At 38.4% G+C, this 23,844-nt stretch overlaps 2 protein-coding genes across 2 annotated transcripts; both read right to left on the reverse strand.

Annotated features, from left to right (window-relative positions):
* Positions 1–168: 168 nt before the first annotated feature.
* LOC112194064 lies at positions 169–1,278 on the reverse strand. Its single transcript, XM_024334326.1, has one exon. It carries the CDS (start codon positions 1,276–1,278, stop codon positions 169–171), a length of 1,110 nt encoding a protein of 369 aa, XP_024190094.1.
* Positions 1,279–12,573: 11,295 nt separating this feature from the next.
* Positions 12,574–15,291, reverse strand: LOC112195370 (cationic peroxidase 1). The gene is made up of 4 exons (XM_024335782.2): positions 14,975–15,291; positions 13,464–13,655; positions 13,199–13,364; positions 12,574–13,099 (listed from the first exon to the last, which is right to left on the reverse strand). Exons 1-4 carry the CDS (start codon positions 15,182–15,184, stop codon positions 12,714–12,716), a joined length of 954 nt encoding a protein of 317 aa, XP_024191550.1. The 5' UTR covers positions 15,185–15,291; the 3' UTR covers positions 12,574–12,713.
* Between the last annotated feature and the right edge of the window lie 8,553 nt (positions 15,292–23,844).

Here is a 23,844-nt window from a genome sequence, read left to right on the forward strand (position 1 = left end):
AGTTTTGGCCATCATGATTGATCTGTCATAGCAAATATTGAATACCTCCCTTGGGTGGTTAGCGCGCTCATAACGCTTTCTTGCTCTATGTGATAAGCTGCCTATGAAAGCACCGCCATCAATGGTGTTAATCTGCCGTATTGGCTCAATGTTGGCGACAACTAGAGGTCATTGATGGACCTTATACTGCTCCAGTTTTCCGTCACGGTATAATGACTCAATTGCAGTCTTGAGTGCATTGCAGTCGTTAGTGTTGTAACTGCTATCTTCATGGTGTTTGCACCATTTGCCGGTGTTTCTAGGTTCTCCTACTCTGGGGTATTTTCTTGGGGGTGGTGGTGGGATTTGATCTTTGCACTGATCATATATTTCTTCATATGAAGCAGTTAAGACTGTAAATACCTCAAATTTATGGGCATTTGTGGCGGGCTTATTGTGGCGGTTGTTGCGATTGTCGCGGCGATCATTGTGAAAAGATCTGTTGCCCTTGTTATGATACTGCTGATCCTTTTGCTGCTTGTCCTGGTAATTACCCTGCTGCCATTCCCTTTTTTTGTCATTGGGTGGTGTGGTTATGTTTGGGGTTGTGGTGGTGCTTCCATGTTGGAGTGTGGCGGGTTGGGGGTTTTTAAGTAGAGTTTGTGGTGGTGTGGCGCCATAAGTGTTGTATTCGGCTTGGGCATGCAGGACAGCCTCATTCTTGACGTAGTCATATGTAGCATTTGGACAATTACAATTAAGGTGGTATAGAAAACTTGCCTTGTGAAGTCGTTGCTTGAAGGCCGCCAGCGCCATTGTTTTGTCAAGATCCCGACTTCTTGATGTGGCGATCCTCCACCTTATTACAAATGATTTTAACGACTCGTCAATACCCTGGCTGATACTGAATAATTGGATAAAGTTGTGGTAGCCGTCCGTCATGAGGATGAATCTTGACAGAAAAGCATTTGATAGAGCCGAGAATGAGTCCATGGAACCTCGAGGGCACTCGAAAAACCAACTCATTGCCTCGCCATCCAACTTTTCGCTGAATAGGTGACAAAGCGTTGCGTCCTCAAATCCATTGTTACTTGTCACCTTCTTGAAAGTGTCCATGTGTACGAATGGATCTATTGATCCGCCAAATTGGGCTATCTTGGGTGTTTTAGCATATGTGGGTCTGACGGTTTGCAAAATTCTGGCGGTAAATGGACCAGGTCGTGCCGCAAAGAGTGGATTCTGCGCTAGTGGTGGGGTGCCAGTCTCAGCTCTGAGTAACCTTTCCTCTAGCTCCAGCATTTTTTCCAGTATCAAGGTCGTTGTGTCAACAATTGGTCTAGGCATGTGTTGGGTTGGTGCCATAATCTGTTGTCGTGGTGCAAGCATGTTTCCAGTTCCTCTTTATTGACCGGCGCTGAATGAATTATCATATTGTTGCTGTGAGTCCGCCACCTACTCTTGTGCTACCTGTAGCTGCGGTGTCGGGCCTAATCCCACTAGTTCAGTTGGGTTTAGGGTGACACCTATTGGGATTACCGGTATCGGTGCTGCTCTTACCCCTATGCTTGGACTGAGCCTTGCGCTTTGGGAGTGTTCACTTTGGCTTGGTCGTGCATTTGTTCCCAGCGCTTTCTTCAGCTCGTCAAATTTTGATAATAATGTCGCTACTTGATTTTGAGCTTCCTCCTTCCCCTTTCGTTCCTTTTCTCGAACTCTGTTTGCGTTGTGCAAATCTGCCAAGGCTATTTCTAACATAGTAGCGAGATCCCGGCCTTGCTCTTGAAGGCTTGTGCCGGTCTGATTTTCCACGACCAATTGTGTTGGGAGTATCTCGGGGGAGTTGAGATTTTGGCCGTCCGCGTTTATTGGTATGGTGAACAATTCACGGTTGATGGATTAGTAGGATTGGTCTGAGGGTTGGTGGCTTGATCTGCTTAGTCTCCAACGTCTTTGCCGTTTCCGCTAGCCATGGTAGTTTGAATGGGAAATGACTCTTAGTTCAGAGTTCCCATAAACGGCGCCAATGTTAATGCTCAGAATACCGCCACCTGATGTCGATTTCCGATAACGTGGACAGGGGTCCAATCTTCCGATATGTATATGATTCGTGAAGCCCTGCTAATCTGTCAAGAGAAATACAATGGCGTCAAGAGGGGAGACCGCGATTGGTGGTCTTCGCTCCTCCGATGCTAAAGTTAAGCGATGTACTTGTATTGACAAATGCAACGGTAAATAGCTATTGAATGTGTAATCAATGAAGAGAGAGAAGTGGACCTTTTATATGTAAAATAGTGAGTTGCCTCACTATTGTTTTAGATGTGAGACTGGTACCCTTTAGTTTGCTGAGTTTTGGTTCTTTCTGCATAGACAACTTTAGGTGGCGCGTGTCAACGCGTCAAGGCATGTTTCGACCTGGAGCTGGCTTGCTGGTGGAGGTTGTCTTAGTGTGTTTCTAGAGATCACTCCACTGAGGTCGTTCCGCCTAGGTGACATGGTTAGGTATGAGTGCTAATTATGGCCAGCAGTTGCCATGTATATACAAGGAGTAAAGAAGAAACTCATCCTAACATATCTAGAGAGTAACCAGAACCCCCATGAGGAGTGGGGACTCCCCCAGGATCCCAAAAGCGAGCCCAATGGTGAATGGGCCTAATAATCACAGCCCGCAACAAAACCATTAGAGACAAAGCAAAGGCCCAAACCACAGTGATCCAAGCCCGGCATAATTTGTTCTGGGCACCCAAACCAGTAGGCACCCAAACAGGTTGCAACTTGCGACCACCCATTACTCCGCGTCACATCCTCCAGCATCCAACCACTCGAATCCGCCACTCCACCTCTGTAGGGCGTCGCCGCCCCGCCAACTGGAAGTCCCACTAATGGAAAGAGAAGAGAACCATCGAGATAGGCTTAAAAACTGCATCATTGCCCATTGCAATCGCACCTGAGCCGCGTCCCCGCTTCGCCAAACTGCAACCTCGCACCTCCGAAGTAGCATGGCAGATTATTGATCGGGAATCCCATCGCCAAAGGATCCGATCATGGTGCCTCCAACAAAACCCTACATAGCCTAAACACTGCGCCTCTGCCTCAATCCACCAGAAGCTAAAACGGGAATGCCGGGAAAGGTCTAACAGTTCCATACATCGTCGGAACAACTCAGAGACAATCTCGCTTCAACCCAAGATTGTTGTGGAGTCCACCACACGAATCTGGGATCCCAAAGTCTATTTGGATCCACCAATACACGGAGTAGCAACCTCCTTCTGCGACCTGCTGGAGTACAAGCCACATCACGCCAATTAGTGGTGATGAAAACCCATCGATGAATCGACTAGATCCGGGTGCAATAACCAAGAGGTTGGACAAAGGAGATCCACGAGTTCAGAAAACTCGACAGCCAGGTACCATGAGCACCATCATTGATTGGAAGACGCAACCCTAGGGTTGGCAGCCGCCGTAGAGAAGACAGAGTGAGAGCTCTCATGTGTAGGCCAATATTGAAAAACCTGCACTGCACCTACCCTAACTTTAGTTCATCAGACACATTAGTATCTCAATTTTTAAATAAATTATTTTGGTACCCGAACTTATCACTCATGTCTAATATTCATACACTCCGTCATAACGGTGTTAAACTCAAGACTTCTTGTGTGGGTATTTCATCCTTTTACCTCCCCCCCCCCCCCCCCCCCCCCAAAAAAAATATCATAGGTTTCACCCCACTCCCTCTAAAACCACAACCATAGATAATTCCCTCTAAAATATTGCCAAGTAGAGGAAAATACAATCATATGTGTTTCATTGCGTTAAATGACAACCGCGTTCAAATAGATTAATACTTCATGGCTCCATAAGACATTTGCATTGTTTCAAAAGCAGAACCATTCGTTACACAAAATATCCAACTGAGCAAAATAACTTGCACATTCATTGTTTTCAGAGATAATAAAATGCCACAAAAACAAATGGTCATGAATATTTGGATGGGTCATACCCAGATTTGTTTGTTTTGCTTCTAAGAGATGCTGCTTCTTTCCCAATCTTTAATTTGATACCGGATCATCACCGTAACAAAGAGCTGCAATAAGAGACAATTTAATGAACATTGTCAAAGAACATATGGCAGTTAAAAGGAAATGTCCGAGTTCATGTCACTAACAAAGCTTTACCTAAAACTTCACAAAAATTATAATTTTGCTTCAAGCATCAGTACTTCCATGTCTTTTGGGCTCTTGGTTTTTTGCTCCATCTTTATTCTTTTTGCTTGTGCCAATGTTAGTTGCTCCTGGTTTGTTCAAGGGTTTAATGATTTTAATCCTATTTGCAAGTGTCTTCAACCTTCTTGTTTCACCAATTTTAGTGGTAGACTTGGCTGTAGATATTGAGACTGGTTTTACATGTACCTTCAACAACTTCGTAAATAGCACCATGAACAATTAATAAACCAGCTAAAACAAAATTAATCAATTCACACTTTAAAAACTAAACGACCAAGTATAACAATTGTACCTGATTTGATTCAACCAAATTCCCACTTTGCATTTGCAGATTCTGCAAATTATCATCTTCAGCATTAACGCACATGGAGGGGACTTGGATAGTCAATGATGGCAAATGATCAATTGGAACATTTATCAAATTCCCATTTTGCATTTGCAGATTCTGCAAATTATCATCTGGAGCATTAATAGTGGGGACTTGGACAGTCAAAGATGGCAAATGATCAATTGGAACATTTATCACATTATCACTTCCCCCATTCACTTTTTTTTTTCTTTTTGAAAAGAGGATAAAAAAAGTTCACTCCTACCCCCATGGTGACTCGAACCCAGGACCTGAATCCTAGGTAGTGGGCACTCTAACCACTGAGCTAGCACCACTTCCCCCATTCACATTCAAATTTAAGTTCACATTGACATTCATCCCCAAGTTCTTAGGTGGGGCTCCAGTACGCTGACTTGGGATTTCAGGTCTCACATTTGAGGTTTCCATACTGTCAGATGGAACTTCATCTCTCACATTTGGGTTTTGAGGCTGCATATAATTAAGTAGTGCTCAAAGTAATTAGCAATAGCATGCTGATTAGAAGAGAAAAAAAAGTATTCTTATATAATGAAATAATTAGCAATTGCAAGCTGATATAATTATGTAGTGCTCAAAGTAATCACCTGATTACGTCTAGCACATGTCCTCTGATTATGACCTTTTAAACCACACCTTCCACATTTAATTTGTGAATAATAAGATTTAGGCATCTTTGTGGTTTCTGGTTGCGGTGGCTCCTCACCCATACACAAGGTTTATATGCATATAACTAAACATATTTAATTCATATAGACACAGAGTTTATACAACATATAAGTTAGTATGCTTTACTTGGTTGTCTGTTTCTCAACATTTTCGGCCTTCCGGTTAGTCTTCTAAACCTTGGAGGTGCAATTGGCCTGTTAATCAGCTCCCACTCATCGACCCCAGCTATAGGGTTGATTATTGGTTCATAAGCCATCAAATACTTCTTTTGTGTATAGTGATCATCAACAAAGTCATCAGCGGACCATCCCTTGGAGTAAATTGATGCAATAGCATGTCCATAAGGAAGTCCACTCAAATCCCATGTTTTACATGTACATGCCATGTTGTCTAATTGCACGGCATGTTGAGAAACAACACCTGAACTACAAGCAACACCTCTGCCATGTATCTCAAACCTCATGTTATTAGACTCCAATGCTTTATATTCTTAGCTCCAATCTGCATTCTTTTTCAACAACTTCTCAACCCTTGGACCTACCTTACACCTCCATTTTGCCCCAGAATTTCTTCTATTTGATAACCTCACCATTAAGGTAACTCTAATCTCCTCCAACAATCCCAAAATACCTTTCTTCCTTACTAGAAGAATGCTTGCATTGAAGGACTCGCACAAATTATTAAGCAAAATTTCACATTTGAATTTCGTGTTGAAATGAGAACATGACAAGTGTATTGCTGGCCTCTCACACAACCACTTCCAAGCTTGTTGTAAAGCTTTACTCAAGTCTTCCATGCTTTTGACAAATTGTCTCATGGTAGTTGCTCTTGCTGCTGCCAGATAAGTTGTTTCAACTCTAAACCACCGTGTCCATCTCCTTTGAAATTGTTATGCAAGTGTCGTACGCAGTGCCTATGTTCCGCTTCTGGAAATTGTTCTTTGATAGCAAGCTCCAATGGTTTTTGCTTATCAGATATAAACACACATGAGTGACTATGATAAATTTCTAGATCAGCTTGAAGAAATTTCAAAAACCACTGCCAACTATCCTTGCATTCTTTCTCGACAACTGCATAGGCAATAGGGTATATTCCGTTATTACCGTCAATCCCTACAGCGGCCAATAATTGACCATTGTGAACCCCTTTTAGATGGCAACCATCCAACCCTATCACCTTTCTACACCATGCTTTCCATTCCACCTTAAGTGCTTCTATGCAAATGTAAATTTGCTTGAATCTCCTAATATCACCTTCCATCTCAGTTTGTATCCAAATTGATGTTCAGGGCTTCTTCTTCATTAGCTCATAAGAGTAGCTTTCTAATAGATTGTGTTGATCTTCGAAACTATCTTGAGCTTGCTTGATTGCTCTTCTCTTGTCTCTATAACACATTTGGTAACCAACATTCATGCCAAAGTCTCTGCCAACAACAATTTGAATACCCTCCCTTAACCATTTCTCATCATTTGTGAAGCTTGCACTGTACTCAGAAGCGATGAAAGGGGCATGACAGTGATATACCCTACCTTTGAGTTCTACACTTGTGTTCCATCCTCAAATTCCTAATGTACATAGTTGGAGTGCTTTTATCGGGACTTGCTGCGTATATCCAAAATGGACAGCCAAGAGAAGTCTTGCAAATAACCTTCACCTTTTGCCCTGTGTTTTTACCAAAACGAAGCTCTTTTTTAGTCAATACAGCATGCTTCCGTATTGCATCCTTGATCACTACAAAATTGGGAAATGCCATTCCAAGTTCAAAACTTGGCCTCTTCATGTCAAACTTCTTGTCGAACTCCTTCCATTTAGACCACCTCCTCTTTCCCTTAACTTTAAACCTCCCAACATCTTCACCATTCTCATCTGAATCACCATTTAAACTATGAAGGCCACCTGAGTCGTCTCCATCACCATCAGAAATATGACCAGAAAACCCCATCCCTTCCCATTCTTTAGGCTTGCTTAGATCACCATCCACGTTTGTTTGAAAAAGTACCTCATCATCTTCATCAAAAATTTCATAATCACTATCGTCGTAGTCCAGATCTTTTGAGCTTGATGAACTATCAGATTCATCATCATCATATAAGTCTTCTTCAGCATAGGAGCACTCTCCTTTAAATCTTGTGTCATACCTCCTTTTCAACTCTTTCTTAGGTCTGCCTTTCTTCTTCTTTGGAACTTCACTATCTTCAACAACCATCTTTTGCTTCCCTTTATCTTTATGCCTCTGTTTGGCTGCTGGCCCATTTAGCTCCACTTGTTGCATTCCAACTATTACAGAATCCACATTCTCAGGCCCCAACCTTCTTTGTTGCAGCTCATCAACTTGAATTAGTCCATCTTGAACTACTGATTCCTGCTCACTCATCATTACTTCTGGCCCATCTTCTAAATCATCAATGACATGACCTATGTATAGGTGGTGGTCTATTTCGTCATCATAGCTATCTAACTCCCAAGGTGCAAAAAATCTTCTTTCACCCAGACTGACAATAAATACTTCCAAAATCCTGTTGCTCTTGGGAATGAATTGAAGCATGTCAACAGCATCTGCATCATTAGTAATTGGTAAATACCCAGTCCCTGGTTCACTATCGGGTATTCAATACCAATATGTAATTGGACCCTGCACATAACCTAAATCATTGGCCCAGAAGTTAAAACTATTGAATCCTAATTTAGATGGGTCAACCCTATCCACGAAAACAACATCACCACCTCTATGCTATCTATTTACATCGCCTTGACTATAAAACCTCCCTCCATGATTGACTACAAGACTAAACAGATCACCTGCAAATGTCAGCAAAATGAATGTTAAAATCAAAAAAATCACCATGTTCACCTAAGCTGCAATTTCATTCAAGGAAAAAAACAAAGTTCAAAATACGTGTCAGATCCATCTTTTTGCAATGAATGTTTCTATCCCCATTTTAGTTCAATGCAAGCACTTCAACTACTTTTTCTTGCAGATAAAATCCAATTTTCAACTTCTTTTTCTTGCACATCAGAACCTACTTTTTCTACCCCACCTGACACTTTAACTACTGTGATAATCTTGTTGGGTGAATTTAGTGCATAGCTCTAATTTGAACAGATTGAATTGTGACTACAGTACCCAATATATATCTAAACATTATTTATCAATTCCATGATGCCAGCAAGGAATTAAAGTATGTATATCTGGACAAAAATCCTAGACAAAAACCTTAAAATAATTCAAACATTCTGGACCACCAACATGGAGAATAAACAATAAAAGAGCTAAAATCCTGAAAGGAGACAAAACCCTAAAAGAGATGCTTTTGCATACCTTCGTTTCTGTGTGGATCTCCATAAAGTCTAAAGTATCTCCAATAATTGTCCATAATTGGTCAATTTTACCTCTTATATTCGCTTTCAACTCCAGACCTGGTATAGATTCTTCACTGCTACATTTTTGTTTTGAGTCATAGAGAAAGCATGAGAGCGACTGAGAGGTTTTCAACCTTTCAATCGCTGATATAACAGATAGGGAACTTGAGGAAAAGGTAAAAGGATGAAAATACCCACGCAAGAAGTCTTGAGTTTAACACCGTTACGACGGGGTGTATGAATATTATACATAAGTGATAAGTTTGGGTACCAAAATGATTTATTTAGAACTTGAGGTACCAATGTGTTGAATGGTCTGTAATTGGGGTCTCTTTGTGACTTTTTCCCATATATATATATATATATATATATATATATATAGAGAGAGAGAGAGAGAGATAGACCAATGTTAACGAGCTTGATTAATGATCAATTTGACATCGTTGACACTAACTTGCTCTAGTACCAAGAAAATTGCTTTGTATAACAAAGCCCTGGAGAGAGAGAGAGAGAGAGAGAGAGAGAGAGAGAGAGAGGTTTTCCACCAAGTCACCAACACAAATTCCACATACATGTTTTCTATAATTTTGGTATTTGTCAATTTCTAATGCGATAAATTTCAGTGATTGTTCTCAGTATTTGTAGAATCTTCGAAAATGTAAGAAGCTTATTCCTTAATTCTTTTGTTAGTTTTCGCCTTTTAGGTGGAGCTAAGAGCAAGTCCACACGTTAGATCACTGGGTCACTTACTATTCACTGATTTTTATGTTTATTTTCACCTTCTGGGTCATGGGCACAGTTTTCAAACTGACCTGGGTCACTTTGTAGGTCACTTTCTTGATCAATTTCATGACCTTCAAACTGTGTATGTGACCCAAATGATGGAAATAAACACTAAAAGATAATGAATAGTAACTGACATGGTAACCAAACATGTGAACTTGCTCTAACGGTGAGACCTAGTCTTGTCGTCTCTCTTCCTTCTCGATGGTTCTCATTGGAATTTGCGTTCCTTGGTACTAAATTTTTGTTGGATGGTTTGCTAGGCTCTGTGGTTTTTTTTTATACTATGATCAAGCCTCTGTTCTCTGTCTCCGTTAGGGTTAGTATAGGTAGCACCTTGTTGTCGGCGATCATGAGACCTTCGACTGCCTACCGAGCTCTTTTGTTTATTCTCCTGTGGGTGTTGGGTGGAGCGACCCCTAAGAGCAAGTGCACCGGTCTTGCTTTGCCCGGGCAAAAGGGGAGAATGATGGTGTGGTGACCAGGCATAATGAAAATGAAGCTTCCACCGGTGATTGCTTGACTGGGCAAAGCTTGGCTTTGCATGACTGAGGTAAAAAAAAAGGGCAAGGCTGTGACTTTTTTCTTGCCCAAAGTCATGGAGCTGCCAGCTCGATATTGTGAGGAACGTGGGTGACGTCAGGAAGAAAAGCAAAGAGGCAGGACACTTGGCAGCGCTGGGTTGGCTTCTTAAGTGATTTTGATTCCAACGTGAACAGTAATATGAACAATGAACAGTAACAGTAAACAATAATTTAAACAGCTAAAATCCACTGGGTGAACAGTGAATTACGTGAACAGTGTTGACCGGGCAAGAAAAACAACGGGTGTAAACCTATGTCCAGTGGCAGTGAATAATAACTTGACTGGTCGAATTCTTGACTTCTCGACTTTGCCTTTTCTTGACTACCGGTGCACTTGCTCTAAGACATTTCTTTCTCCCTTCCCAATGGTTCTTGTTGGGATTTGTGTGCTTTAGGTACTAGACTTTTATTTTTGGGTTTGCTAGCCATTATGGTTTCTTATTACGATCTGACACTTGCTCTTCGGTGAGGACCGTATTATGATTGTCGACTTGTCGTGTTGTCTAGTCAGGTACATGTGGTGGTGGAGGCAGTGACGGTTTTGGTGGACAAGTGATATGTTTGTCCAGGGGCTCATTCGAGTGATTCGAAAGTTTCTACGGTCGGATTTGTGAATTGATTGTCTTGGGACTTTGGTGGTTGTGGTGCTGGGACTCTAGTCACTCTACTACTTTGATCTTGATCGTGGCTTCCCTTCTTTGATCAACACATCCTTGGTACAATTTTGAAGGTTTTCGAGGTTTAGAAGACTTGGTTAGGTTTCTATTCCGACATCACCAATTTTTGATAGTGATGGACAGATGGAGATCTATGTTAAGTCACAAAGAAAATTTGTGTCCCAAATCCCAATACTATGAAAATCTAACATATTATATTTTATCATTGGATCAAACTATTTGTATCAAGTATATTTTTAAGTAGAGTCAGCAATAATATTTTACGTCACAATGTTTCAACTTTATTCTTGCAGAGTTAGGAAAAAAAAAACAAATTGCGCCACACCTCCACTTTCTGAGCCAACCGTCTCCGTGGCTCTTTTCCACCCTTCACCTCCGATATGGAGTCTACCATATGAAAATTAGATCCATGGTCTTGTAATTACATAGTGATTGATATGTTTGCTCCTATTGTTGATCAAACTCATTTCTTAATTAGTTTTGCAAGTCTAGATTGGATTCTTATTTATCAAGTTGGCATATGCATATCATATTTCACCAACCATCACTTGTAATGAGCTTTGGTTTTGTGAACTTGTCAATTTTGTACTTTTTTTTCTTTCAAGTTTTTCCTTTAGGATTTCACTAACTAGGGAAAGGATTTGCCGATCTTCATAAGTTTGACATATTTTCTTAATCAAATATTATAAAACTTATACCTCTTGCACTTGAGAGTAACTTTATATTAACTGTCTGGAGGTATGTGTCTTCACTTGTTTTTCGCACATATCTTTGGCATCAATCATTGCCCAAGGAAAAATATTCGTCTTTAGGATCAAGCTACCACCATCAATCATTCTCCCATCAGGATACACTATCTTTAGGCTCAAGATACTGCCATCAGTCATTGTTCTTGAAGAATTTGACTTTGCTTCCTTGGTGAAAAGATATATTGGTAATTACTTTATGACGTCAATTGTAACTATGATTTTTATATTATTATATTTCCCTGAAAAAAAAAATGACCAAAGAATCATTCTTTTGAAGGACACAAATTTTTTTTTAAGGTAATTATCACAAATGGTACCTGAACTTATCATTTATCTTATTGATGGTACCTGAACTTCAATTTTGATCACAACCAGTACCTGAACTTTTCGATTTTATTTCAAATGGTACCTATCACTAACTTCCGTTAATATTCTGTTAAAAACTGACATGTGCTAAACATGTGACTCATTTTTCAAGGATAAATTTGTAAAATTACCTTCTTCTTTTTTGTAATATCACTTATTTTCACTTATATTGTAGCAATATGGCTATAAAAAATGAGACTATCAAAAGGAAATACTTTCAACTTCAATTAAAAATATATATGAATGACAGGAAAAAAAAACGAAAGTTTTGATAAGCTTTTGGTTTTAAATATTTTATAGTTTGTCAAAAAAAAAAGTTTTATAGTTTTGTTTGAAATGTTTTGTCTGTATCTATAAAACAATTAATTTTTGTTGAGATATTGTTTTTAAATTTTATTTTCTTAAGAGGGTAGAGATATATTTTTATGAACGTATTAATTGATCAAAATATATAGTAAACAAAATTATTTTAATGGGTATTTTAGTCAAACTACTCTTGAATATAGGTCATGTGTTTTGCACATGTTAGTTTTTAACGGAACATTAACGGAAGTTAGTGATAGGTACCACTTGAAATGAAGTCGAAAAGTTCAGGTACTGGTTGTGATCAAAATTAAAGTTCAGGTACCATCAATAAGATAGAGGATAAGTTCAGATACCATTTGTAATAATAACCCTCTTTTTTATTGAACATACACGATTAGAATGTATAAGAGGACATTCAGAATGAAATCTGAAACATGTGTAAACCACTCAGATCGAACATCGAGATCAATGATAACTAGCCACTCTAGAAGCTACTCTATTACTGCAAGAATTAAATGAAGTGACAAACTCGAGACAAATGTTTTTTATTAGTGGAGTTCATCTGCATGTCCAAATTCACTAGCAAAATGTAACCAATCAAAACAAGAGCTATATAGACGCTCGGAAGCAATCGAGCTCAATCTAGTCCTATAAACTCAGTTGACCTTTTTACAATCGGTCCTAATCTGACCGTTGGTGCCCGTGAGAGGGCTAAGGTTTCCCATCTTCACCATCGCATTGGCAAAGTCCGTGCTGAAACTTCCTGGGTTGCTACTATAAGCATTCACCTGAGCGTTAGTGGAACCGCCGCTAAAGAGTTGTTGATCGGAGTGCAACAGACCCTTTTGGCTCACCAAGTTCTTGAAGTAAGCGTTGTCAAACGTGTTTGGAGTTGTGACATCAAGCGGGGAAAGGTTGGTATCACCCCCACTGCTCGGACAATTTGCTTTTAGCGATGTTGCGAATGAGGAGTTTATGTTGGCTTCATTGTAAAGCCTTGCTCTAAAAGTTGTGCACCGTGCTTGCCCAATTGTATGAGACCCTAATCAAACGAGACAAAGCATATACTTGTGAGGTTAAATTGACTAGACAAATGTTTTCAAGAATACCGCCAAATCAACTGTGAATGATTAAAACCAACCTGAGAGAGCCACTAGTTCCTTGGCATTAAAGCCTTTGTTTGAGAAAGAAGTAATTAGGGCACTAAGATTCAAGGTAGGAGCTGGAATGTTGGTATTCGCAGCACTTAAACTCGCGGTGGTGGAGTCTCTTCTCCCCAATTGCACTGTCCAGCTAGGTCCATTCAACTGATTTGAGAATTCATTATGTCATGAAATTTGACTTGATGTATATATGAACAAATTAAAACAAATCAATGAATTAGCTGGGATTAATTTTTCGCTTACAGCGACAACGGAGTCTCTAGCAGCGACGGCCAATATGTCGGCACAAGAGAAGACACCGGGGCAGAGACTCTCTAGTTGAGTTTTAATGGTGTCGACTACGTCGAATCCCCTCAAAGAATTAGCATTAGGGCCGGCAGTCTTCTCGCCAGTGAAATTGGCCGTGTCATCCAACAGTACCGAAGCATCGCATCCCTGTTTTCAAACACATGTTATTCAAACCTTGACCTAAAACAGAACTTATAAATATGCGTGCATGATTTGAGGGGGTGCTTTTGTGTGTGTGTGTGTGTATAAGGAGGTCCGTTCCTTAGCTCAAAACTGATTGTCACCTTTTGACCTAAAACAGAACCTATAAATATCCGTGCATGATTTGAGGGGGTGCTTTGTGTGTGTGTGTATATATATATAGGTCAGATCGAGAGCGGACATCCGTAACTTAGGAAAAGTGCAGACGTCGCTCCTCCGGTGTCGGGAAGGTGGCGATGGTTGCGCTATAAGTGCCGGACGCACCCTCTGGACATCTCGGACGGCCTCGAGCAAGCAGCGAAGGCGAAGGTGATCTGAAACTCAGCGATGTGCGGCGAGCTCGACTTTGAACCCTTCGTCGACGACTCCAACCGCTTCTAAACTGCTCCACGTCTTGGCCTGGTTCAGTCCGGCAACAGAAAGGCCGCTGTCGCTGCTCAATCGAGGTCACAGGAGCGACGTCCGCACTTTTTCTGGGTTGCGGACGTCCGCTCTCGAATGTTTGTGTGTGTGTGTGTGTGTGTGTAAGGAGGTCTGTTCCTTAGCTAAGGAACAGATTTTCATATTTTGACTACTTTTCGATCACATATTCACATTTTAACTGTTCAGTTTTTAGGTCTTAATATATAAATCATTTCTGCAAATTTTCAGCTAAATTAATTATCGTTAAGGTATCGAACTCCATTAAATCAATGAACGAATCCTTAGTAGAGAAGAACTATATATATATATATATATATATATATTATTGTATACGTGTTTATATACTATTGTGTACGTGTTTACATATCTTAGTAAGTAGTTCCAAAAGCAACGCGTCCGTGGAGAGTCAAAGCAAAAGAGAGAGGGACAGACTGAGTTTGTGAACAACAACCAACAAAGTCCAAACTTTCGGCAGTTTTTGGGTTTTTAAGCAGAAAGCTAGATAGTTTGGAACAGAAATATACGTACCTTAACCACTATATATATGTACTATTTGATAAAATTTAATTATGAACAAAATTCGGAGTATGTAGTAATACCATAGAAACCTATAAAGATTTACAACCAAAGATGAGCATAGAAAGCTCTTTAATTGGTTGGGTCGTCTCTTGTGATGATGTCACGTTAATATAGTACATGAGCGTATTATTATGTATAATAGAAGACCTTATGCATGCATTACTACTATGCACATGAACACGCACGCACAGAATGCATGAGAATTAATTATACAATATAGTGAAAGAAGTGATGAACTATATAAGGATCGAGAAGGGACTTGCATTAACAAAGCAATCATGAAAATGGAGGCGGAGCAAGGAGGCTCCCATGCGAGCCTCGCTTGAAACGGCCGAGTCCACGGCTGATTTGATGGTGGAGAGGGCGTTGGGACATGAGCTTGAATAGAAAGTAGAGGACAACTGAGCAGAAGCTATTCCGACTAGAAGCAAAAGGAAGGACAAGGAGACTATAAAATTTGTGGGACTGTCCATGACTACTGATGGGTTTCGAGAGCGAGGGACGAGAAAGAAGAAGACTTTGGCTTAGTCGTTAGTGCTTGGTTATGGCATCATCAGATCGAACCTATATATGTATTTATAGCCAGGGACTGTTGTGTATTTATCATTGGAGGGTTAGAAGAGTAAAGCTTCTAGTAGTCGACTGTGGAAACAGAAGAATGATGAAAAGGACTTAGTTTTTAGCCCGGCCAGGGAAGGTAGACGCGGTTTTCATCGATTATGATTCTTTTTATATTAGTATTCATCTTCGACATTTTCAGAGATCTCTGTAATGAAAAACTGAAGGATCCGGATCCTCTTCATGGTTGGTAGTTATCCTTTTATCCTTAGCTTTTAACGTCAGCCGTAGATTACATATCCAAGGGCCGTTAAAACTCCACATCAGCAAAATGTGCATTAAATGCATATCTTAGAATTATACTGTTGACAAAATATAAACGCCGTTTACAAATACAAACGCCGTTGAAGGAGGGAAGAGATGACGGGAATAAAAGGAAATAAACGTCCGTTTAGCATTGAAAATATTGCTTTTGGGAGTTTAATAGTATGATGCTGATGTGGACGATTATTAACCCTCCAGATTTCGAATCTACGGATAAAATTAAAAGTCAAGGACAACAAAGGAGGAAATCTAGTCAAGGAGAGGATCCGATCCAAAACGGAATTGTGCTTTTGGTTTAGCAAAAACCATGCTGGTTTTGTACGTTTTTAAAGTCAGTAACTTTAATAAAGCCTAAAGAGGTTTATGACTCGGATGTCAATTATTTAGAGACAGAAATCTCTCTGTGCATCGGTGCATGTGGATGATGCTAAGAGACTTCTTGTTTTCCTTTGAGCCACATCAGTTCAGTTGACATGATACGTTAATAGAGATTCCAAAGGCTACTACTCTTCTAGTTAGTATAGAAGTATGAGCTTCTTTTAAAAAAAAAAAAAAAAAAAAGGAAGTATGAGCTAGAACATTAGGATTGGACGATTGGTGATCGATCAATAAGATCAGGGTGGGTACTATTTCTACTTAATGCCTTATCATTCCAAATTCCTTTCTTTTCTTTTTTTTCTTCTTCCTAGCTCGCCACTTGGACTAACATTATGATACAATATTAATTAATACTTTAGATAAAGTCAAAACATATACATTGCAAAAGTATTATTTTTTTTTAAAATTATATTAAAAAAAACTGTGGATATGTTTGCGCATATCCTGGCTATATATATACGTTGGCATGAAAAAGTCTCCTATAACTTACTCACGAATGAAAGTAAAAGGCAATGGATGAGATGTCAATAGATATGTTTGATAACAATCATAACATAAACATGCATGTCGTTTTCCTTTTCTTCTTTTATTGCATCAAGCCTGTATACTATACTTTTGTGATGAGTTTTTCATTGGATGACATACTATTGTGATGAGTTGTTTTCTAACAATCATTTAATTAAATTATGTTTCAAGCCCGCACAGCGCATCGAATAGCTCATACTACTCAGGCAATTATATTAATCACCTCTTTGAACAATCTGGTCAAGTCAAATTAGTTTATAATTATGTACAAGTCATGCGTGAGAGCAACGTTTAACATCGTAGATCCATGCATGTTCGATCTCAAGGCAACGTTCTGGAGCCATTTGGCCTTCTTTTTTCTTCGACTCTCTAATTTTCCAGAAAGAGAAGTGTGTCGCCTCGCTTTTGTATTGGAATTATTTGACAATTTGGCTCTATTTGATACCAAACAAGGTCCACGCGCTTAAAAAAGACTTTGATTTGTTTAAATGCTAGCTAGCTAGCTACAGCTTTTAGAGTGGATTAAGATCAGATTCTGTCTGTAATCGATGATTGTGTTTTATGGAAATTATTTTATACACCGACGGTGTATGTGACCGAATTCTTATAAAATAATCTCAACCCTTGATATTTATTATCAACTTTATTTTTAATAAACAAAAAGTGTATTTAATGCAATCTAACCATTCATTTATGTTGGTGCAAGTGCACGGCGGTGCTCTGAATAATCTCTCTGTGTTTCATGCATGGAAATGATTGAAGTTCAAATACGTATACGTGATTTGCATAACTAGCAAGCATGTAATTATGATGAAGCAAATTGATCTAATCCAGATCGAGTTGTTTATCATAACATGGGTTTGGTAAAGGTCGATTGCTAGAGAAGACTTTTTGAAAGTCCAAGGATCACACAAAGAAACACATTTGGTTTGAAAATCCTGTGTAAAACCTTCATAGCTTGTTTTGTTATCTTATTGCTTTCGTTCGCTCAGTGACTGGCTTAATCTTGGTAAGCTACTAAGCTGTATGTCCGCATCATTGGATGTTAGCTGTATGTATTGAAAGTGACATTGTGAGGGTGATCTAATGATCGAGAATGGTGCGACAATTCAAATGTAACTTGAAAACGTATTAATTATGCTTAAGAAATAAGTTAACAGAAGCAGTCAGCAAAGAAATATCAAACATTTGAACAATGTATAATAATAATTAAGATCGGAAACAGAGATACTACACATCCAAAGCAAAACTTAGCTAGGCTAGTAAAATTCTTAGAATTAACCAATTAATTAGGCCCTTAGGCCATGGCGACAGATATATATATACACACACACACGTCCTAAAAAATAAGAGATAGGAGTTGAATTGGATGGTGCAGTAGCTTCTTCAAAGTCGGTACTTTTCTCTACATTATATTTTGGAGTATTGGACGATGCACGGGAGGACAAAATGTCATTCTAATTAGTTGTATAGAAGTATCTAAAATTGTTCATACTGACCTCCAGTATGAAAGATCATATTATAGTGAGCAAAGAAACCAAGATTTCTCCCCGGCCGTCTAGACTTTAGACGTCGGGACAGACCATGATTGCTACAAGCCTACAATTTCTAGTCAAACACGCGGTATTAGCTAGAAAACAAATATAATTATAGGAAGATTTGAATTTTTGATCCCCATGTTTAGGTGAAATTGCAAGTTTGGAGTTCCTTTGTTCTAAATTTTGCAACTCTACGTATGCCCCTACTTGTTTCATGATCAACGTCGGTGATTGTTTTTCTTTTCTTGGGTTTAAAGTAAAGGTGATCATCTAGTTCTGATTAGATTGTTTTCACTTTGAAGGTGGAATTAATAGACTATGGAGTTGAAGAGATCACAAAATCGTCCATTGACTCAAGTTGTTTTGGGGGGCTTTTCTCATACCACCTAATTTGGTAACCGAATACCTCATCTAGATTTTGAAATTTTGTATATCCTATAGACCGTCATTTCATTTTCTGGTTAAAGGGAGGGTTTGAATAAATTGATTTTCTTTAATGTGTTTGCCGCTTCGCTCTAAGCACACTGAGAGTCTGAGAGATAACGCATGGCGAGAAAGCGGTCGGTGACCCATGATCCTGCTCTTTAGTGGCTGGCGGTTCCTCCTCTATCATCATCGGCGTGAATGCGTGATGATAGTAATGGGTTGTGTTGCTGATAGGTGTGGATTAGTTTTCTTTTTTTGGTCTATAAGAATATATTTAGCAGACTCTCTATTTTAGTTCCTTAGCTATTTTGGAAAGCATGTTTAGTTTTTTTTATCTATTTTAGCAATTGCACCAGACTCCTAATTAGCTCTCTATTTTATAACTTTTAGCTATATCGCTGTTAATTCCTAAATATAGATAGCGAGATGATACTCTCTATAATTTAAGACATTTCTTTTTAAGTTATTTTATGTAATTTATAAATACATTTAAACTATCAAATCTTCATTTAAAAAGTCATATAAATTCAAAATTAGCTAAAGTAGATAACACTGATGCAAACGTATTTCTAAGAACATCTTTAATAGACTCTCTATTGTGGCCCATTTAGCTATTTTAGAGAGCATGTTTAGCTTTTTATCTATTTTAGCTGCTGCACCAGACTCCTAAGTGACTCTCTATTATAACCTTTAGCTATCTCGCTCCTAAATATAGAGAGCGGGATGTTTGATCCTTGAAAATAGTAGCCTTTGATATGTGGAGATGAGTTATAAGAGTTAAACTTATGGTTTGGGTCAATTGGTGCAAGTAGTTGGTATCATTCCTGAGATCATACTTGAAAAAATATTTTCAGAAAAAGCTTTTTCTTTCTATTATATGTGAGCTATTTGTTTGTTTTTTATATTATCTCTCTCACATATAACTTGAGTGAATATATGGTTATGCATAAGCCAATAAATCTGAGAGAAGAAAGAGGGTAAACCGGTGAGGATTTAAGTCATAACTTGTTTGAAGCATGTTGAGATTAATATCACCAATGTAGCCCCCATGTCCTACATGTTTATATGTTAAGTTATATGTTTTTGTTGACTCTTGAATAAATGTTGGATTGATTCTTGGTTGTTGTGCTAATCTTGATGCCATGAAAGTTTGAGATTTATGCGACTAACATTGAAAGGCTTAGCGTGTTTTTGTTGTTTTGTTTTGTGTCTTTGAGTTTTTAGTTTTCGTTGTTTTGCTCGAGGACTAGCAAAGTCTAAGTGTGGGGGTATTTGATGTGCTCATATTTTCCTATATTTCTATGCCTCTTAATCTTGATATTTTTGTTTAGTTCTCCTTACGTATGATTCATTTACATCTTTTAGTGTTTTTGTAGGTTTGTTACATAGAAAGAAGAAAAGAAGTCAAAATGAGTTAACTAGGATTGAGAGACGCCCAGGTCCCAGAATCTGTCTGTATAGAATACCCAACTTCGCCGAATTATTGGGAGTTACTCAGATGTAATCAGATAATGAGCTTTATATCATTGGAAAGCTAAAGATGTCTTCTTTCTGTAGAATTTTACGGATCATTATTTCGATACTTCTGGAGAAAGTTATGATTATTTGATCGAAGATAGGTTGGACAAGAAATCTGCTCGCGAATTTACAACCATTCGTGAAGAACTGAAGTTTCGTAGCACAAAATCATCAATCCAATTGTTTCAAGGAAGTAAATTCAAATGAGGATGCAGAGAACACATGTATTCCTACTTCTACGAGAGATATTTCAAGCTTTTCCCATTCCAAATCAAGAAATGAATCTAATCTCAAGTCTTACAAGAAAACTTGAAGCCAAAGATGAGCAGAAATCTTCCCTATATAAGGGAGCACGAATTTACATGAGAGAGAGAGAGTCTTGGGAGCACAATGTAGACGCCTAAGGAGCAGAGACGACTCATCCATACATCTTTCCCTTCTTTTTCCCTTCCATTATTTTTATGTTTTTCGTATGTTTTACTTAGTTATTTTTTGCTAAACCTTTTTCTAGGGTTAAGATGATGCTCTATAATGATTGTTTATGTACTTTGATGATTTGTTAATGGATTTATAGTTTCTTTATGATGAATTCTTAATCACTATTTGAATTGATGCTTTATTTTTAAGTTCTTTGATTAATCACCTTAGGGCTTTGCATCTAGTAATTAGAAGATGAATATGAGGTGTACTTGCAATATAATTCAATTTAGCTTCTTGTGATTAAGAGTTATGAATTACATTATTGTCGACGTACCTGAAATAATGGTTTGCATGATTCTCTTGTTTTCTAGAATGTAATGAGTCCTATGTGTTAAATTTATGTCGTACCTGGATAAACTTCATGTTAGGATATACGACCTCTGCCATACTTGGAGAGAATCATACACTTAAGGAAAACTATGGTCTAAGTGCCGTACCTGGACTTAGATACGAGAATTGTCATCAAAAGAAATAAAAGAACCCGTTAATTGCATTAAAACATAAATATGATTGTTAGTGGTTGATTCTGAAACCCTAGGTTTTATCATTATTTGTTTCTTTCTTTCTTTCTTTCTATAATTTTCACATTATTTATTTAGTCGAAAACCTTAAAACCATATCTTCTTTAGTTTGATTGTTTATGTGTTTTTGTGTTTGGATTAATTAGGTTAGGATTTAAATTGATTATCAATTCTTAGTTGTAACGACCTCGTACTTGCACACTATAGAATCCTAATTAATCGATCCTCGGCTGACGGAGCCAAAAACTTGTTGTGAAATTTTAATAGTGTGCAAGTACGAGGTTTTCGACCTCGTATTGGCAATAGAATCCTACTCCAATTCAACAAGTATTATTGCATGATTACATTAATTGGTTTGGACAGTTTGACACAACAACCTAGCAACTTGTTTAATCAAAAGAAAACTCATCTTTAAGTCCCACTTCATAAGCTGCTTTCCTTCTCAGTTACAAACACTACCCGTGCATTTTATCTGTTTGGTAATCTTTTAATGAACACTTATCTTTTAAATCAAGATAATTATCATCAATTAAAAATTACCCATAATTATCTCAATCTCTTCATTCATTAAACGACCACGATATGATCAATAAGTCGATATGCTAATATTGGGTATAAACATAGCCTTCCCATTTTCTTGAGCATCGGCGAGTATCGCCAAATGGTTAAGGAAATGTAAGCTCTTGAACTTGTAAATCTACTCACCCCGCTTGTCATAAGTGGTGAATCATGGTGGAGAATCCGTTACATTCGAAACTCTTGGTCAAGCTAATTAAGGCTCAAACAAAAGGTAATTGCAAGCGTCCATAGAACCATTAAACCATATATATGAAACCTTCCAAATTTAAATTAGCTAGTGATCCATCTCCATGCCTTTTGTTAGCTCATTTGACGTTGACACCAGTACATGGACCTCTTAATTGGCCATGAATCAATAAATAATCTCTATATTACCAGAGATCGCCACCACCAAATATATATCATGAAATAATTAAAAGCCTGAAGTCAAAACTAATATGGTAATATGCATGCAAGCTTCGAGAATCCATTTGCACCCAGCGAAATCAAATTCTCATTCAATACTTATGCGGACCTCATCTCTAGTGCCCGAACATGTAAGAACAAATGACTATGGAATTGAATTATGGCATGAACTTTCTTAGAGCAATTAGGAAATACTATGCTCCAGTAATCAGGATTGCTCTTCCATGCCTCAAAACCTTGACCTCTTACTTCACCATTGAATTTGCATGCAGCACCTGTTGTTTGATTCCTTTTCGGCCTTAACGACTTTGGCCGTTAGGAGATATCAAAAATAAGAATACAAAAGTGAACATGGATAAGTCCCAACAACAACCTTATATATTCTTTGCACCTGTCTTGCACGACCATTTCTCACTCTAAATTAAACTTCCATCCTTAGCTGTGGACACCTTCTTTTGTTCAACATACGGCTACCTTTCGTTCATCTTTTATTATTTTGAAATCTAAATATACCAAAGAAGAGAATTATATATAGAACATCATTATCATGGCCAACTAGGAGGTGGCCACCAATGTTTAATCTTAAATCCTACACCTCCTATATTCGCGGCATGAATTTCATGGTGCTTAAAGCGGCAAAGTGTTGAGCATGGGTATTTGGTATGATCATTGAACACTTCAGCCTTTACGTAGGCGGAATTCTCAAGCCCCCCTATAGCGAAGTAGTGGTTAATTTGGACTTTCAATTCTAATTTAGCCGATATTGTCGTTATCACATCAACTTTGTCTCCAATTACCATGTCAGTATACATGGTTTCTTCAAGTGTAGGAACCTCATTCTTTACCAAATGGTGGTCAGTGAGCCCCCCGAGTTCAAGGTCATTGTAGTCGTAATTTGGCTCATCGTCTTTATATGCATCGTGGAATGGCTTTATGTTGAAGACAAGATTTGGTTCATAAAAATTATTTTGTGATCGATTGAATTGCATGCTACGAACAACACCTAAAAATATTTAGTGTCCCACTGGGCGTGCCAAAAGATGTTGCCTCTGAAAATCACCTCAGCCTAGATAGCCGGGAGATCAAGGAACAAACGTCCTTCTTGATGAATGAATTACGGGGTGTGCTAGCACACAGCCAGAAGACCAAGTGTGCAATTGTAGATGTAGTACGATTTTCTGACTTCGTCGAGCAATTGAAAGCCGAGGAATGAACAATCTGGGCTAAGGGTTCGATGCCTTGGAGAAAAGGACTTTCTGGTTGTTCAATGGACGAGTCGCAAATAGTGATTGGTAACCAAATAATTACTTTAAAACTACTCCTAGCGCAAAGAACGTAGAGTACGGGAATAGAAGAGTGCATAAGTAAACTCTAGATTAAGAGCAAGAAAGTAAAGAACAATGAAGTAACTTTGCAAGAATTGAAAGAGCAGTAACGTAAAGAGCAAAAAACATAAACAGCTTAAAGATAAAACTATCAACTATTACCAAAAAGTAGCAAAGGAAACAATTGAAATATCGATACTAGATTACAAGAAAAACGAAGGGAAATGACTTGAACTAGTAGAGCCAATAACTAAAGAATTGAAAAGACAATGAAACTAATTTGGAGCTAAGAAAAATAAAAAGAAACCCATGATGGAGTTTTGACTGGAGATGATGTGTCCGTCTTCTGTCGATGCTTATTTATATGGAGGTCATTGGTAATCAAGCCGAGGTGATCTTTCTCTTGAACTCAAATTGCTTGCTTCAAGCTTATTAGGACTCCTAATGCATGTTAAGTAATTAATACACATGATGAGTGATCAAGGTCTCACGTCATCAGCTAGTATGTTTGACTTATCAATGTTAATCATGCAATTAGTTTTAGCATTGTACCACG

This window comes from Rosa chinensis, chromosome 3, assembly GCF_002994745.2.
Source record: "Rosa chinensis cultivar Old Blush chromosome 3, RchiOBHm-V2, whole genome shotgun sequence".
In the NCBI taxonomy this organism is placed as follows: domain Eukaryota; kingdom Viridiplantae; phylum Streptophyta; class Magnoliopsida; order Rosales; family Rosaceae; genus Rosa; species Rosa chinensis.

What these genes read in the sequence shown, in the direction of transcription:
- LOC112194064 (XM_024334326.1), bottom strand. Translation starts at nt 1,278, where the DNA reads ATGCTGGAGCTAGAGGAAAGGTTACTCAGAGCTGAGACTGGCACCCCA.
- LOC112195370 (XM_024335782.2), bottom strand. Translation starts at nt 15,184, where the DNA reads ATGGACAGTCCCACAAATTTTATAGTCTCCTTGTCCTTCCTTTTGCTT. An exon ending in TTCATGATTGCTTTGTTAAT is followed by an intron (nt 13,656 to 14,974) that starts GCAAGTCCCTTC and finishes GTTTGAAAACAG; the next exon opens with GGATGCGATGCTTCGGTACT. An exon ending in CTAGAGACTCCGTTGTCGCT is followed by an intron (nt 13,365 to 13,463) that starts GTAAGCGAAAAA and finishes TTCTCAAATCAG; the next exon opens with TTGAATGGACCTAGCTGGAC.